Consider the following 16,397-nt stretch of genomic DNA (forward strand, 5'->3'; position numbering starts at 1 on the left):
CCAGGCTTCAACAGTACAAGAACCGTGAACTTCCAGATGTTCAAGCTTGATTTAGAAAAGGCAGAGGAACCAGAGTTCAAATTGCCAATGTCCGTCAGATCATCGAAAAAGCAAGAGAGTTACAAAAAAACATCTACTTCTGCTTTATTGAATATGCCAAAACTTTTGACTGTGTGAATCACAACAAATTATGGAAAATTCTTCAAGAGATGGGAATACCAGACCACCTGACCTGCCTCCTGAGAAATCTGTACGCAGGTCAGGAAGCAACAATTAGAACCAGACATGGAACAACAGACTGGTTCCAAATTGGGAAAGGCGTACGTCAAGGCTGTATATTATCATCTTGCTCATTTAACTTACATGCAGAGTAGATCAATTGAAATGCCGGGCTGGATGAAGCACAACCTGGAATCAAGATTGCTGGGAGAAATATCAATAATCTCAGATATGCAGATGACAGTACCCTCATGGCACAAAGCGAAGAAGAACTAAAGAGCCTCTTGATGAAAGTGAATGAGGAGAGTGAAAAAGTTGGCTTAAAACTCAACATTCAGAAAACGAAGATCACAGCGTCCAGACCCAGGTCTCCCACATTGTAGACAGACGCTTTACCGTCTGAGCCACCAGGGAAGTCAGCCAGTCCCATCACTTCATGCCAAATAGATGGGGAAAAAATGGAAACAGTGAGAGACTTTATTTTTGGGGGCTCCAAAAACACTGCAGATGGTGACTGCAGCCATGAAATTAAAAGATGCTTACTCCTTGGAAGACAAGCTATGATCAACCTAGACAGCATGTTAAAAAGCAGAGACATTACTTTGCCAACAAAGGTTCATCTAATCAAAGCTATGGTTTATCCAGTAGTCATGTATGGATGTGAGAGTTGGACTATAAAGAAAGCTGAGCGCCAAAGAATTGATGCTTTTGAACTGTGGTGTTGAAGAAGACTCTTGAGAGTCCCTTGGATTGCAAGGAGATCCAGCCAGTCAATCCTAAAGGAAATCAGTCCTGAATATTCATTGGAAGGACTGATGCTGAAGCTAAGGCTCCAATACTTTGGCCACCTGATGTGAAGAACTGACTCATTTGAAAAGACCCTGATGCTGGGAAAGATTGAAGGCAGGAGGAGAAGAGGACTATAGAAGATGAGATGGTTGGATGGCATTACCAATTCGATGGACATGAGTTTGAGTAAGCTCTGGTAGTTGGTGATGGACAGGGAAGCCTGGCATGCTGTAGTCCATGGGGTTGCAAAGAGTAGGACACGACTGAGCAACTGAATGGGACTGAAGAAAGACTGACCATATTATTCACATTTCTCTTCCACATTTAGCTTGACAGAAATTTGCCTTTCTATACTAAAGGGAAAGAGGGAAAGATGGTATTGTCAAGACTTGCTGAAGGTTTGAATGTAGCAGGTAAAGGAGAAATCAAGGATTTTCCCAAGCTTCTGGGCAGAGGATGGTGACAAATACTGAGATGCAGCCGAGACAGTGAGGCTCTGGTGAAGACAGCAGACTCAAGGCTTCCCTTATGGCTGTGTTCAATTTACATGTATTGGGACATCCAAGTTGAGGTTCAAGCAGGCAGTTTCATATATAAACCTGAATATATAAGAGGCTAGAAGAAGGAGCCAGGAAAATAAATTCAGTATCATCGGCAAGCAGATGGTGAATGATGGTGGTGAATGATGTTGCTGAATGTCTCCTGGGACACAAAACCACTGCCAAGTAAGAATCACTAGCCTATACATACATTGTTTTTATAAGCTTTGGTTTTATCTTTCCATTTTCTTCCATGTTAAAAATATCTGGGAATACACCCAAATATTCACAATCTTGCTTTTTATTACACAGCAGGTAGCATAATCTTCTGTACTTTACACTTTTCACTTAATAATGGCACCTCTTATAAAAAGTAATAAATGATTCCCCCCACATAATTCGAACTGTACTTCTTAGTCTAAAAGTAAAGTGGAAAGACAGTATTTTTTAACACTGAGTTCGCGCGAATGTGTATCTTAAAATTCTGAACAAGTTCACCTTTTCCGCAATATTTACCTTGCACACTCACTTGGTTCCTCTGTGGCATTCTTCAGTAAGATACTTATGAGGCAGAGCTAAAAACACAAAATGAAGGAAAGTAAAAACCTTGCTTAGTAGTTGACTTCCCACATGTTCTGTCCATGTTTTAAGGCAGTCTGGGGCCATTGAAGGACTGAGAGGGGCAGAGCCCCCAATCAAGGAAACCTGGGGAAGGACCCAGAGGGCCTAGGGAAGCGGCATGGTGGTCTCAGATGGGGAAGGGGCTCCCCGGGATCTAAAGCCCACTAAAGAAGAGCGTTTCTGTGTGCACGACAAAAACTGAGCAGAGCAAATGATTCTTTCTGGGCTTCCCCAGTGGCTCAGAGGTAAAGATTCTGCCTGGAATGCAAGAGATCCAGGTTTGATCCCTGGGTCAGGAAGATCCCCTGGAGGAGGACATGGCAACCCACCCCAGCATTCTTGCCTGGGGAGTCCCACGGACAGAGGAGCCCCGAGGGCTGTAGTCCATGGGGTGCAAAAAGTTGGACATGGCTAAAGTGACTGAGCACGCACACACGCATAGGAAAAAAAAATCTCAGTTTTCTTTTTACCTGGATTATATACTGTACACTGAATTACATATTATTCATGTGTACTATAGATACACAAATTGATTGATTGATTTCAAAGCCATCTTTGATTGTCCCAAATTCAGCTGAGGAAAAAAATCAGCTTTATTCTCCAAGGAATAATTTAGAACTTCAAATATTAGTAGTATCTAATCAGGCCAAAATGGGATTAAATATTTCAATTATATCTTATAAATTCATTTGATGCACAAATGCAGCCTAATTAAACTAATGAAATTATTACAAAGAATGGTTCATTACAGAATTATGATCCACAGGGATGATAAATAGATCTAAGAAAAAATACCCACAGAACCTATCAGTTATAACTGTAGCACTCTCTGCATCTAGCTCATTTAATCCCACAAAACTAGTGTTCTAAAAAAAAAACAGCTATTGATACATCCAAAGGACTGAGCAAAATTTTCAGGGATAAGCAGCACAGAGCTTAATAATGGAAGAGGGAACCACAGAACCACACAGCTCGAGTGAGAAGATGCTAACCTGAGATTCCGTCACGGCATCACGTACCTTGACATCTTCTGCTCCCGTGGCAACTTCAGCAACTTCAGGTACTGGCTGCCGCAGGGGAATCTCACGGTAGGTGTTCGGAAAGCAGACCAGAGACCCGAGAATGGTGAGGGCTTCTGAACGAGGTGCCTGCACACAGGAAAGGGGAATGAGACACACACTGGCCTTTTTGTTAGAAACGTTAGATAAGCGACAACATGTTTTACTTTTCCATGACTTCCAGGCAGCTCTGCTGGGGCAATGGTCTCGGGGATGAAGTCACTATATGTTTACTGTTTTACTGCATGTTTAAATACAAAGATTTTAAACGACTAACAGCAAAATGTTCAGATTTGCTGAAGTCGGTCAGGGAGCTCACAGCTTCTTGTTACACGACTTCCAGAAGGCAAGACCCACACCAGTCACCATCCAGGCCTGGTCTCACCTGACCCCTCATGGCAGGGGATGTGGCCAACAGCTCCCGTGCTCCGGAGAGCCCTTCCATCACTCAGACACCTTAGTGGATTGCAGAGGGGGCCTGACGGTCCCTGTGCTCGAACCCCTCATTTCTCAGGATCTGGACTCTGGGGTGCTGAGCCCAGTTCTTGGCCGTCTCCCTTCCTAGATCTATGCTCACTTCTCCAGGACATCCAGACCTGAGGCTTTAAATGCCTCCTCCATGTGGCTAGCTCTCCACCACCACCTCTCTGTAGCCCAGGCGTCCTTCCTGAGTCCACATCTGTACACCCGACGACATATCTGCCGTCTCTGCTCAGGGTCCAGAAGGCATCTCACCCCAACAGGCTCAGCCTCGCCATGGGGTCCTGTGACTGCGTGATGCCACCTGCCTCCAGTACTGCCCTCACTTTTCTCTTTTTTCATGTTAACAAAATTTCTAAATGCAAAAGTGGAAAAAATGTGATATCCATGGACCCAACACCTAGACTCAAGATGTTACCACTCTTGCCTCATTCATTTCTTTTTCATTTTTCCATTTCAATATTTAAAATTTGTTTAAAACTTTCCACTTTTGGGACTTTCCTAGCTGTCCAGTGATAAAGAATCTGCCTTCCACATAGAAGGAACATACCTCAACATAATAAAAGCCAAAATTATGATAAATCCAAAGAAAACATTATCCTCAATGGTGAAAAATGGAAAGCATTTCCCCTAAAGTCAGGAACAAGACAAGGGTGCCCACTCTCCCCACTACTATTCAACATAATTTTGGAATTTTTAGCCACAGCAATCAAAGAAGAAAAAGAAATAAAAGGAATCCAGATGGAAAAGAAGAAGTAAAACTCTCACTGTTTGCAGATGACATGATCCTTTACATAGAAAACCCGAAAGAAACCACCAGAAAATTACTAAAGCTAATCAACGAACATAGTAAAGTTACAGGTTATAAAATGAATACACAGATATCCCTTGCATTCCTATACACTAACAATGAGAAAACAGAAAGAGAAATTAAGGAGACAATCCCATCCACCATTGCAATGAAAAGAATAAAATACTTATGAATAAATTTACCTAAAGAAACAAAAGACCTATATATAGAAAACTATAAAACACTGATGAAAGAAATCAAAGATGACACAAATAGATGGAAAAATATACCATGTTCATGTATCAGAAGAATTCAATACAGTGAAAATGAGTATACTACCCAAAGCAATCTATAGATTCAATGCAATCCCTATCAAGCTACCAATGGTATTTTTTATAGAACTAGAACAAATAATTTCACAGTTTGTATGGAAACACAAAAAATCTTGAATAGCTAAAACAATTTTGAGAAAGAAGAATGGAACTGGAGGAATCAACCTGCCTGACCTCAGACTCTACTACAAAGCTCCAGTCATCAAGACAGTACAGTACTGACACAAAGACAGAAATATGGATCAATGGAAGAAAACAGAAAGCCCGGAGATAAATCCACGCACCTATGGACACCTTATCTTTGACAAAGGGGACAAAAATATACAATGGAGAAAAGACAATCTCTTTAACAAGTGGTGCTGGGAAAACTGGTCAACCACTTGTAAAAGAATGAGACTAGAACACTTTCTAACACCATACACAAAAATAAACTCAAAATGGATTAAAGATCTAAATGTAAGACCAAAAACTATAAAACTCCTAGAGGAAAACACAGGCAGAACACTCTGACATAAATCAGAGCAAGATCCTCTATGACCCACCTCCCAGAGTAATGGAAATAAAAGCAAAAATAAACAAATGGGACCTAATTAAAATTAAAAACTTTGATACAATGAAGGAAACTATAAGCAAGGGGAAAAGAAAGCCTTCAGAATGGGAGAAAATAATAGCAAATGAAGCAACTGACCAACAATTAACCTCAAAAATATACAAGCAGCTCATGCAGCTCAATATCAGAAAAATAAATGACCCAATCAAAAAATGGGCCAAAGAACTAAACAGACATTTCTCCAAAGAAGACATACAGATGGCTAACAAACACATGAAAAGATGCTCAACATCACTCATTATCAGAGAAATGCAAATCAAAACCACAATGAGGTACCATCTCACGCAGTCAGAATGGCAGCAATCCAAAAGTCTACGAACAATAAATGCTGGAGAGGGTGTGGAGAAAAGGGAACCCTTTTACACTGTTGATAGGAATACAAACTAGTACAGCCTCTATGGAGAACAGTGTGGAGATTCCTTAAAAGACTGGAAATAGAACTTCCATATGACTTAGCAATCCCACTGCTGGGCATACACACTGAGGAAACCAGAATTGAAAGAGACACGTGTACCCCAATGTTCATCACAGCACTGTTTACAATAGCTAGAGCATGGAAACAACCTAGATGTCCATCGGCAGACAAATGGATAAGAAAGTTGTGGTACATATACACAATGGAATATTACTCAGCTATTAAGAAGAACGCATTTGAGTCAGTTCTAATTAAGTGGATGAAACTGGAGCCTATTATGCAGAGTGAAGTAAGTCAGAAAGAAAAAAAACCAATACAGTATATTAACACATGTATATGGAATTTAGAAAGATGCTAACAATGACCCTATATTCGGGACAGCAAAAGAGACACAGATGTAAAGAACAGACTTTTGGACTCTGTAGGAGAAGGTGAGGGTGGGATGATTTGAGAGAATAACATTGAAACAAGTATATTACCATATGTGAAACAGATGACCAGTCCAAGTTCGATGCATGAAACAGGGCACTCAAAGCCAGGGCACTGGGACAACCCAGAGGGATGGGATAGGGAGAGGGGTTCGGGACCAGGGGACACATGTACACCCATGGCTGATTCATGTCAATGCATGGCAAAAATCACCACAATACTGTAAAGTAATTATCCTCCATTGAAATAAACTAATTTTAAAGAAGGAATCTGCCTTCCAAATCAGGGGGTGCAGGTTCGATCCCTGGTCAGAGAGCTAAGACCCCACATGCCTTGTGGCCCAAAATACCAAAACAGAAGTAATATTGTAACAAATTCAATAAAGGCTTAAAAAATGGCCCATTAAAAAAAAAAACAAACTTTAAAAAAAGGTTCTACTTTCAATAAAGCAAATTCAAGACACTGTGTCATTCCACCTCTGTGCCCTCCAGAGGGAACAGCTGACTTGTGTTAACTCAAAATTTTGACTGAGAAGCTGTGGCCCCATCCAAACACCTCTCACTGGTTCCCTTATGATTTTAAACCTCAAGTTTAAACTAAGGCCGTGGTGGTGGTGGTTTAGCCGCTAAGTCATGGCCAACTCTTTGCTATCCCATGGACTGTAGCCCACCAGGCTCCTCTGTCCATGAGATTTTCCAGGCAAGAATACTGGAGTGGGGTGCCATTTCCTTCTTCAGGGCACCTTCCCAAGCCAGGGATCGAACTTGCGTCTCCTGAATTGAAGGAGGTTTCCTGCATTGCATGTGGATTCTTTACCGACTGAGTCACCATCTTAGCTGTTATTAATAAGCTGCAGTGATTCAAAGCAATTTAAAGAAGTACTGGCTCTTTATGCAATGTAACTCTTATATTCACATTCTCCTATTTTCTCTCTTTCTCTTTAAAAAATGTTTTGGAAGGCTACTTTAATAACTCATCTAGCCAAAAGATAAACTTTCACTGAGAATGATTGTCATGCATGAAATTAATCCTAGAAAGGGCACCTGCATTTTCACAGGAAACTCTCAGAGCAAGTAAATAAAATTTCAATAATCTATGATTTTCCTTCCTCTATCCTCTTTTTCCAATGCTTTTTTTTTTTTCTGAAGTTTTTCCATTTTTTCCCAAAGATTTTTCAATGCTGATTTGAATGATTAAAAATAAATTAGGAGATTCTTAACGAATGATTATCCTATAATCTTTTTCAGAAATAAGTATGAAAAGTTGTCAGAATCTTTACAAAAGAAGTTAAATTCAACATTTCCTTCCATCTTTCCACTCATCCTTCCCTTCTGCTCTCATCTCTCTTCCCTTCCCTTTGCTTTTTAATTTATCCCTATAAGAAAAATTGCATGAAAGTGCCAGCATGAAATACCAGTGATACAAAGTATTAAGAAACAATTTAATTTAAAATCCAGGGCTGGAGTTTGAATTTGCCCTGAGAAAAAGAAATAAGGAGAATGAAAAAGTAACAATGTGTTAAAAAAAAAAAAAACTTAGGTAGCTGGATACTCACATTGATTTTAATACCAGTTCATGACAAACATTAAAACTAATTTATTTACACCATTTGAACTGAATTCATGTCCAACTCTGCAACCCCATGGACTGTAGCCTAGAGGGCTCCTCTGTCCATTGGATTTTCCAGGCAAGGGTACTGGAGTGGGTTGCCATTTCCTTCTCCAGGGGATCTTCCTGACCTAGGGATCGAACTCAGGTCTCCCGCATTGCAGGCAGACACTTTACCATCTGAGCCACCAGGAAAGCCATTTGAAGAGGGGAAAAATGGGTCTGGACAGGTAACAGCCGTACAGAACACAGATGTGTACAGAGTACAGATGTGAAAGCCTTTAAAACAGATAAGAGTGTTCACTCAAAGGCATTAATACCTTGCCCTAATAATAACAGTATTAGGAGGTAAACATTGAGGTTACAAATAAATTCTTTTTGTAGCCCTTAATGCTCATTTAGTCCACTAGCTTCTAATTTTTTAGTTTAAGAATTCTGCCCGAGTTTTAAGCCATATGAATAAAAAGATACATATCAATTTATTGCTTAAAGATTTTACAGTTCTAAGTTTATATTTTAAGAACATATTTTCTATTAGATTTACAATAACTAAGACTTAATAACAGAAAAAAGCCTCATTGAGTATGTATACTTAAGATTCTCCCTTGACCACAGACGTCCATGTCTGTGCCACCATTTACTGAAAAATGCTAATGAGATTCTAGGAGGCGAGTCCTGCTTCTCACCGTGCAAATGTGCTGAGATATTAGGGAGGATATGATTTCTCACACTCTGGCCTTTTGATGAAACGCCTTTCCACCACCAGCGTGTCATCTTATCCTACAATTTCACACATCAGCTGCCAGGGCATCTACCCGAGAGCCCGGTTTCACGTTGCACTAATGAGTCAACACCTGTTAGGAGTGGAGAAATCTGAACCTTGTTAGCCACTGGGAAGCCTCCTGGGAGCCGGGTGTTGAGCATTGTCACACTCACCGCCAGCGTGTCTGCACTGAGGACCCTGCCAGCAGCCATGATGAAGTCCCCCACCAGCATGGAGAAGCCAGGCAAACCCAGGGAGAAGAAGCGGGGCGGGCAGTGCCTTATGATGGTATTTAGGATATCCTAGAAGGGGAGAGAAGAAAACATCACTGTAACTTTCAAGACCACAATTCCAAAGTCATCAGTTCATCTGTACATATGACTGGGCTCAGTTTCAGTTGTGTCTGACCCTTTTACAACACTATGGACTGCAGCCCGCCAGGCTACTCTGTCCATGGCATTTTTCCAGCAAGAATACTGGAGTGGGTCACCTTGCCCTCCACCAGCGGATCTCCGCAACCCAGGGACTGAATCTGTGTCTCCTGTGACTTCTGTATTGCAGGTGGAGTCTTTACGGCTGAGCCACAAGGGAAGCCTGGTACATAAGGCTACTGTGTGATTATCTAAGAGAACACAGACTCATGGGACTTTTTCAGTGAGAAAGGTTCTAGGAGATGAGTTAGTCCAGAGCTACTATATTCATTTTATGGGGAAGAGAATGGAGATGCTAAACCATTCATAGGATGACTTGTCTAAGATCTAAATCGTGGCATTAGGACCAGACGCGTCTGCCTTTTTCATGCAGAGGCAAGCTCCATGGACGAGCTACAGGAGTCTTTGTGTGTGCTGTGTGTTAGTTGCTCAGTCGTGTCTGACTCTATGTGACCTCATGGACTGTAGCCCCCCAGTCTTCTCTGTCCATGGGATTCACCAGGCAAGAATACTAGAGTGGATTGCCATGCCCTCTTCCAGGGGATCTTCCTGACCCAGGGATTGAACCCGGGTCTCCTGCATTGCAGGCGGACTCTACCATCTGAGGAGTGCGGAAGTAGATAAATATATGAAACCTGCAAGCAGCTGTCAATTCTCAACTTCTTCAGTCCACGAAAGTCAAAGCACTCTATTCTATGACAAACTCCTCAAGTCGGCAGAGATGGAAACTTCACTGTGACTGCAAGAGTGAAACAGTGGGAGTGGAGGGGGTATGAGGGCCTGCTGGGATGGATCACATGGTGGGCAGTGCTCTGGGTAGAAGTGGATGGTGAGACAGCTGTGCCCGGTACAGCAAGTGGACGATCTCCCCGGACACCAGGCTTCTCACTGGTGGGTGGCCAGCTGGCCCCTGCCTGCCAGCTCTGTTCTAAGACTGACACCCCATTCCAGCCCATGGCAGACCGCCGCTCCCCTTCTGGATGGCATTCCTGCCATCCACGGCTGGGCCACATCTCTGAAGCCATCTGTGTGAGTGTTTGTGTGCAAAGAGGATTAGTAAGAAAACCACAAACTGTTTTCATGCTGTTCTAGGCCAAGTGCATTCATCAAATGTACTGAAGTGCTACAGGTATGTGACTTGCAGTTACATAACCTAGAATTAGTCCCCAAAAGTAGGAGTAAGAAGAAAAACACACCAGAAAACATCCCCCAAACCTTCCTCAAATTTCAGGGTGGCTATTTGAAAATCCTTAAGATAATCCCGATTTAACTCGATTAAATTAGAGTAAAGGAGCAGCAATGTGCTACATCCTAACAGGTTAAGTCCTTTATAATAAAAATAACCTCACAGTGAAAAACTTGTAATGGTAAAAGAAAATTTTCCTGTGTTCACAAAACATTTTTCTATGGTTTCTTCCTTACACAGTCGGCTTACTCAGTGTCTACAAATCATTATGTTTATGTCTTTAAAAAATGACTGTGCAGTGCCTACTCTATTAAAACTCTTATATGGCAAATTACTTCACAACTACTAATGCACGGTTTTAGCATTTCAGCAGACATTTTCCGATACTGAAAAATAGAGAGATCAAACAGATAAATAAGCAGATAAAAGGGAGGAAGGAAGGAGGAAAGGAAAGAAAAACCCAAACCACGCTTCTCCAGGGTTAATGTTTAAACCTGCTGTAATCACGTCCTTTGATACATTTCAGTGTCCACATCAGCCAAGGCAAACATTCTAGGAGCTGAGCAGATGGACACTGCAGTTTAGAAAGTGTGTGGTCAACTCTCACTCCAGGAGCAGAACAAAAGATACACCTTTTTCATAATGAAGCCTCTGATTAATGCCCTGGGCTCCTCACCACACACCTGTAATTACTCACAGAGGTACACTCTGCGCTGGGCCTCGTCGAGGGGTATCAGGCATCAAGGTCTCGGGCAGCAGATGGAAGTGCTCTTCTGTTGACATCTGCTGCCACGAAAGGATTCGTGCAAACCTGGCTTGCAAGGTAGCAGAATGCCATGCATGGGAAGATTAATAATGCAAACAACCATGATGTTAACTTGGTTAGGTCTGCCTTCATTCCATCTGTTGAGAGGAGGAACTCAGCCTTGATCCTTGTGGATTTTTAACATCTTTAGCACATACTTAAATCACAGATTTTTTTTTTAAACCACTGGAATTGAGAGGTTTAATTTTAAAAAAGGGTTTTCTGGGATGAGTTTATGGGAATTAGGAACAAAATCCTTTAACAAGCTAAAGCCAGAATTTATACATGAAATCCATTTTCGCTTCACAAGTTTCAGACATGTCAGGGCAACGAGCTGCAAATGGGGCATTCCAAAAACTAAGTTGCCACCAGAGCTGAAGACAGCAGAAGTGCGGGCAGCAAGATCAAGTCCCAGGCTCCCCACCCCCTGGACTGCAGCCAGGCTCTTCAACGGAACCTGTTTCTATGAGCGAGAAGATTGGGAAGAGAGGGCAAGATGACAGATGGCTGGCCTGGCCTGCCCGCCACCCACGGAAGGCGGCCCCCAGGAGAAGCGGAGCCGCCAGATACAGCAGCGCTGGGCTGGGGTTAACGTGGGGGTTAAAGGGGGGGACTGTGTGGCCAGTTGGCCAACTTAGGGCCATATGCTGGCTTATTCCACTTACCCACACTGAAATGGAACAGCCTGAAAACTACATCTTAGTGACGACATTTTTTGAAATCAGGAACAACTGGGGTGCTAGAAGGACAGCAGCTGTACCTTCCCAGAAAAGTGGGGTCCACCCAGTGCTCGGCCATTTCCGAGAGGAGCCCTCTCTTGCCTTCCTCTCCACACATCCCGAGCACAGTCATGGTTGCAGTCTTTGCAAAGATGGAAATCCTGAGACTGAAACTTTCCACTCAGTCAGCAGGCCCTTGCAGAGACCAGACAGGACAGTGCTTCTCAAAAACCAATTATACACATACAACCCTCATGTTGTTGTTGTTGTTTTTTTTTTTGTCATGTTCAAGTCCAAAGGGAACACTCTGTCGTTTTTTTAAAAGTAACTCACTTTTTTTTCCCCATGTAAATAAGAATGTTCTGGAAAACCAGTATTCTGTGTCATGCATGTGTGTGTGCGCATGCTCAGTCGCTCAGTTGTGTCTGACTCTTTAAGACCCCATGGAGCTCACCAGCCTCCTCTGCCCATGGGATTTCCCAGGCCAAAATAGTGGAGTGGGTTGCCATTTCCTACTCCAAGGTATATTCCCGACCCAGGAATCAAACCCGTGTCTCCTGCGACTCCTGCATTGGCAGGCAGATTCTTTACCACTGGGCCACCCAAGCGAAGCCCCAGCCTCTGTCATAGACAGGAAATAATCCTTAAATCAGTACAATTATAGGGAACCAAGGATACTGAATTTTTGCTAAAGGTTCCAGTCAGATGCAGGCTCTGCCTGTTAAAAGCGTGGTTTGCATCCTGGGTGGAGAGGGAATTCTGTCCCTGATCCAGCCGCCTGCTGGATCACAGTCACAGAGCTGGCAAAGCTGGGGCAACAGCTCCTAGGGTACAACTCAGGGTAATTCCGTGCCTCCTCCTTTGTGGGAAATGGCCCTGTTCTGCAGTCAGACTCTGGCAGTGTAAAAAGTGTCCCAGGTCTGGGGGTCAAGGCCCCCTGCACATGGTCGTGGACAGATCACACTGTGCTGAGAACTTCCGGTTTCTCTTCCAAGCAGGGGCTGATTTCCCCTGGACTTGAATGTATCAGGAAAGATGTGAACACACGCCTTTGTAAACTGGAAAGGGTCACACAGAAGTAAGTGGAGTAAAAACATAAGGGAAGGACTGTGAAGGATTTTTGACTTTCTGTAATTTATTTTGTAGAATTCAGTGAATTACTATTTTGCTGATGCTCAGAAAGAGCTTTTTAAAACATTTCAAAGGTGGCCCCCAAAGCCTCTTAGATTACATTCTCCCAGAAGTTAAAAAAAATACAAATTAATGCTCTTAAATAATATCCTTAGCAAAGCGTTACAGCAACCAGCCAAAGTGTATATAATTCACAGGGCAAATGATGAAATAAAAATGGGAAAAGCTCTTTTTTAGATTTGCTAGAGCCTGCTCTTCTAAGGAGTTCTAGAGTTTACCCCAATCAAGTGAGTCTGATAGCAAAAATTAGTTTCTTTTCCACATTTTAAACGGACTGAAAATAATAAGCAAAACAACAAGCTGAATGAAAAATGGACTCTAAAATAGGAATGAAGTTTATTCTTGAAAACTGACCAGCATGAAACTCTTTCACATGCTTTTGTTCAAGGGAAATCAAATTCAATCTGTGAAAAGCTGTAGGAGGAAGAACAAACTAGTATTTTCCTCTCGTTTTTGGTTAAAAGTCCACACACATGCTACACTGAGTATGAAAACTAGATTGTAAGACGATAATTATGGATGTACAGCTTATCCACAGATTCGGGTTTATGGGAAAGGAACTGGTAGGAGCATCTGTCTCTTATCGCTGATCTTACAAAAAATCAGGTAATTCAAACAGAGGCGTGTTGCTTCCTCCCCTCCAAAGCACAGTTCTATAAACACGAACCACATTCAGCCTAGTAAATGAATCGCTTTAATTGAATGCTATGTACACAGCAACTGGAAAAACCATAAGTGATAAGAAAAACATATGGTGATAGCAACAGAAATTGGTTTATTCATTTTGCATAGTGCTGTTTCTTTAGTTCTCTTATAATTGACCTTTAGAACGATAAATGTGTAAAATAATTTTGTTTATTATGGCTCCAAACCTTCCAACAATTACACAAAATGAAAATTTAAAAGGAAGGATTCATTCTGGAAGCATTTCCATTGTTTACATAATTGCACAGCTATAATTTAGTGCTCATGTTGTTATGGAAAATAAAAAAGGGCTATTATAGGCCATTTCAATTCAAAATATTGCACAGTGGTGTCAAAAAATGGGGGGAAAACATAAACTATAAAGCAGTTTAAAATGGATTAACCCTGTAAACAGAAACATTTCAATATAACATTCGATGAAATACAAGTATTCAAGACGCAGCCATCCTTCACATGGAATTAGAAATGTTGCAACTGTACTTTCACACCAATTACATATATATTATTCACTTAATATTTGCTCACGGCCCAGCAGATGATGGTGGTAACACAATAGCTGGCCATCTGTCTCCCTGCTTCCTTGGCGGCCTCGCGCCCGCTTCTCGGAGCAAATAGATCCGGTTATTCCCCCGAAAGTCACTCAGACCTTCCAGGAGGCCAAACGGAATTGTTCAGAAATAGAATCCATGTGTGCGAAGTCGCTGGAGTCCTCCTTTCACATCTGAGGGAAAATGCTAAACCACTGAATGATTTCCTCGCTAGTTTTCAGAAGACACCTTTTCTCTATAATAGTCTATGGAAAGTTCTTCTGTTTGGGAAGATGTGGACTGTTGGGATCCGGTTATCCCATTAATCTGGTTAACAGATCCCATCCGTGGAATTACTAATTAGCAGAAGAAGTGAATGCAGAGGGTTACTTGGAACACTACCCCTGGACATAATATAAGCTTTCTTTAACAATTAAAGAGGCAGGCACAATCTTTAAGTGCCTCGACAACAAATTTCTAAGTATCAATGATCACCTTATTGGTAAGGCTGATATGCTGAATGACAGAAAAGTCTTGGCTTCTGAAGAACCGCCCCCCTCAAAGTTCAATCCCAAGGTCCCCTCACTACTGCTGCGGAGTCTCTACTCCTCTACACACCACAAACTGCGACCTGGCCCCACCAGGCTCTACACTGGTTCAGGAAGGGCTTTTGCTGATAAGAAGGCTTTATGACTACGGCCTGTAAGTCGATTTATGTTGATGTATGGCAAAAACCATCACAATACTGTAAAGTAATTATCCTCCAATTAAAATAAACTCATTAATCTAAAAAAAAAAAGAAGGAAAGAAAACATAACAGGGACTTCTGGTGGCCCAGTGGCTAAGACTTTGAGTTCCCAATGCAGGGGTTCGGTCCCCCGTAGGGGAACTAGATTCTACATGCCTCAACTAAGGGCCAGTGCAGTCAAATAAATGAATAAAAATATATATTAAGAAAAAGAAAGTTGTAACAGATCATGTCATAAGCACTGCCCTTACAGAAAGTCACTGGAAATAAACACAGAGGACAAAGCTTAAAAATTACTTTCACGATCTGGGCCAAGGAATATGCAGTACAAGCAATTCATTCTCTGCTCAAAAGGCCAAGTGTGGTGTAATCTGTTTGGAGGAAAGGCAGAGATTTTTATGCGTGCTGAACAAATGTGACTTCTCCGGGTGTAACTATGTTACCAAGGCCAGGAGAAATATGACAGGACAGAGTAATTGGGTTCTGCCACTGGAGAAATAAAATCACCTCCTACTTCTCACCCTGAAAAGTGCTTTGGTTAGACACAGCAAAGGAGAGAGTTACAAACACAAAACAAACTTCTAAGGGTCACAGGCATTGCTGCTTGAACCATATGCATAGGACCAGGGACAGAATTAGAAGGCAGATGGCAGAGAAAGCCACTGCAAACCACAAGCCCTACAGGAGAGACTCAGTTTTGTTTTTTTTTTTTTTAATGATTGCTTAACAATGAATCCCTCATCTGAGAAGAAACACTCAGCTCGCCTTTAAACTGATGAAGATGGGATGATTGCTCCAGGAAAAGGGAGAGACTGATTGGTTAACTGATTTTAAGAAACACTATATGAATTCTGATACTGGAGTTGACAACGTCACCAGCCTCTTACCTGCCTCTTTTTCTGTTTGTTGTCTATAAAAGCTTTAAATGTAATTTACCCAGAATAAAAATTCACGCTTTAGAGAGTACAACTCAGCGGTTTTTAATATATTCATGGAATCGTGCCCTGTCACCTCTAACTTGCGAGGCTGAGAAGGGAGGCTGCAAACCCACCAGGAAGTCCTGGCACATTTACGACTTCAGAAGATGAAGGACGCTGTCGAGAGTCACAGAGAGAAGGGACTTGCCAGCTGCCCCCACCCCCGCACCCTGGCCCTGGAGATGCCTTGGTCTGCCTCTGTAAGGACCGTCTTAGCCGTGACCCTGATAAGCCTCAAATCCACATGACAGTTTGCACAACAGGCTGGCCTAATGAGGGTGATGCAGGTGCTTCGGAGCGGTGATTAACCCCTCGTGACGAGACTTTAGCAAGTGAGGGCTTCAAGGAGCTGCTGCTGGTAAATGGGGGGAGGGGAGCACGGAGGCTGTGTCGGGCTTCCCTAGTGGCTCAGATGGTAAAGAATCTGCTCGCAATGCGGGAGACCGGGGTTCGAT

At 42.3% G+C, this 16,397-nt stretch overlaps 1 protein-coding gene across 1 annotated transcript in view; it reads right to left on the minus strand.

Moving 5' to 3' along the window:
* The window catches only part of RALGAPA2 (Ral GTPase activating protein catalytic subunit alpha 2), a 261,082-nt gene that overhangs the window by 101,543 nt on the left and 143,142 nt on the right, over positions 1–16,397 (minus strand). Inside the window, 3 exon segments of the mRNA XM_055544102.1 lie at positions 2,064–2,122; positions 3,188–3,316; positions 8,827–8,955. Of these exon segments, the coding sequence (XP_055400077.1) occupies positions 2,064–2,122; positions 3,188–3,316; positions 8,827–8,955 (317 nt within the window).

Source organism: Bubalus kerabau, chromosome 13, assembly GCF_029407905.1.
Source record: "Bubalus kerabau isolate K-KA32 ecotype Philippines breed swamp buffalo chromosome 13, PCC_UOA_SB_1v2, whole genome shotgun sequence".
Classification (NCBI taxonomy): domain Eukaryota; kingdom Metazoa; phylum Chordata; class Mammalia; order Artiodactyla; family Bovidae; genus Bubalus; species Bubalus kerabau.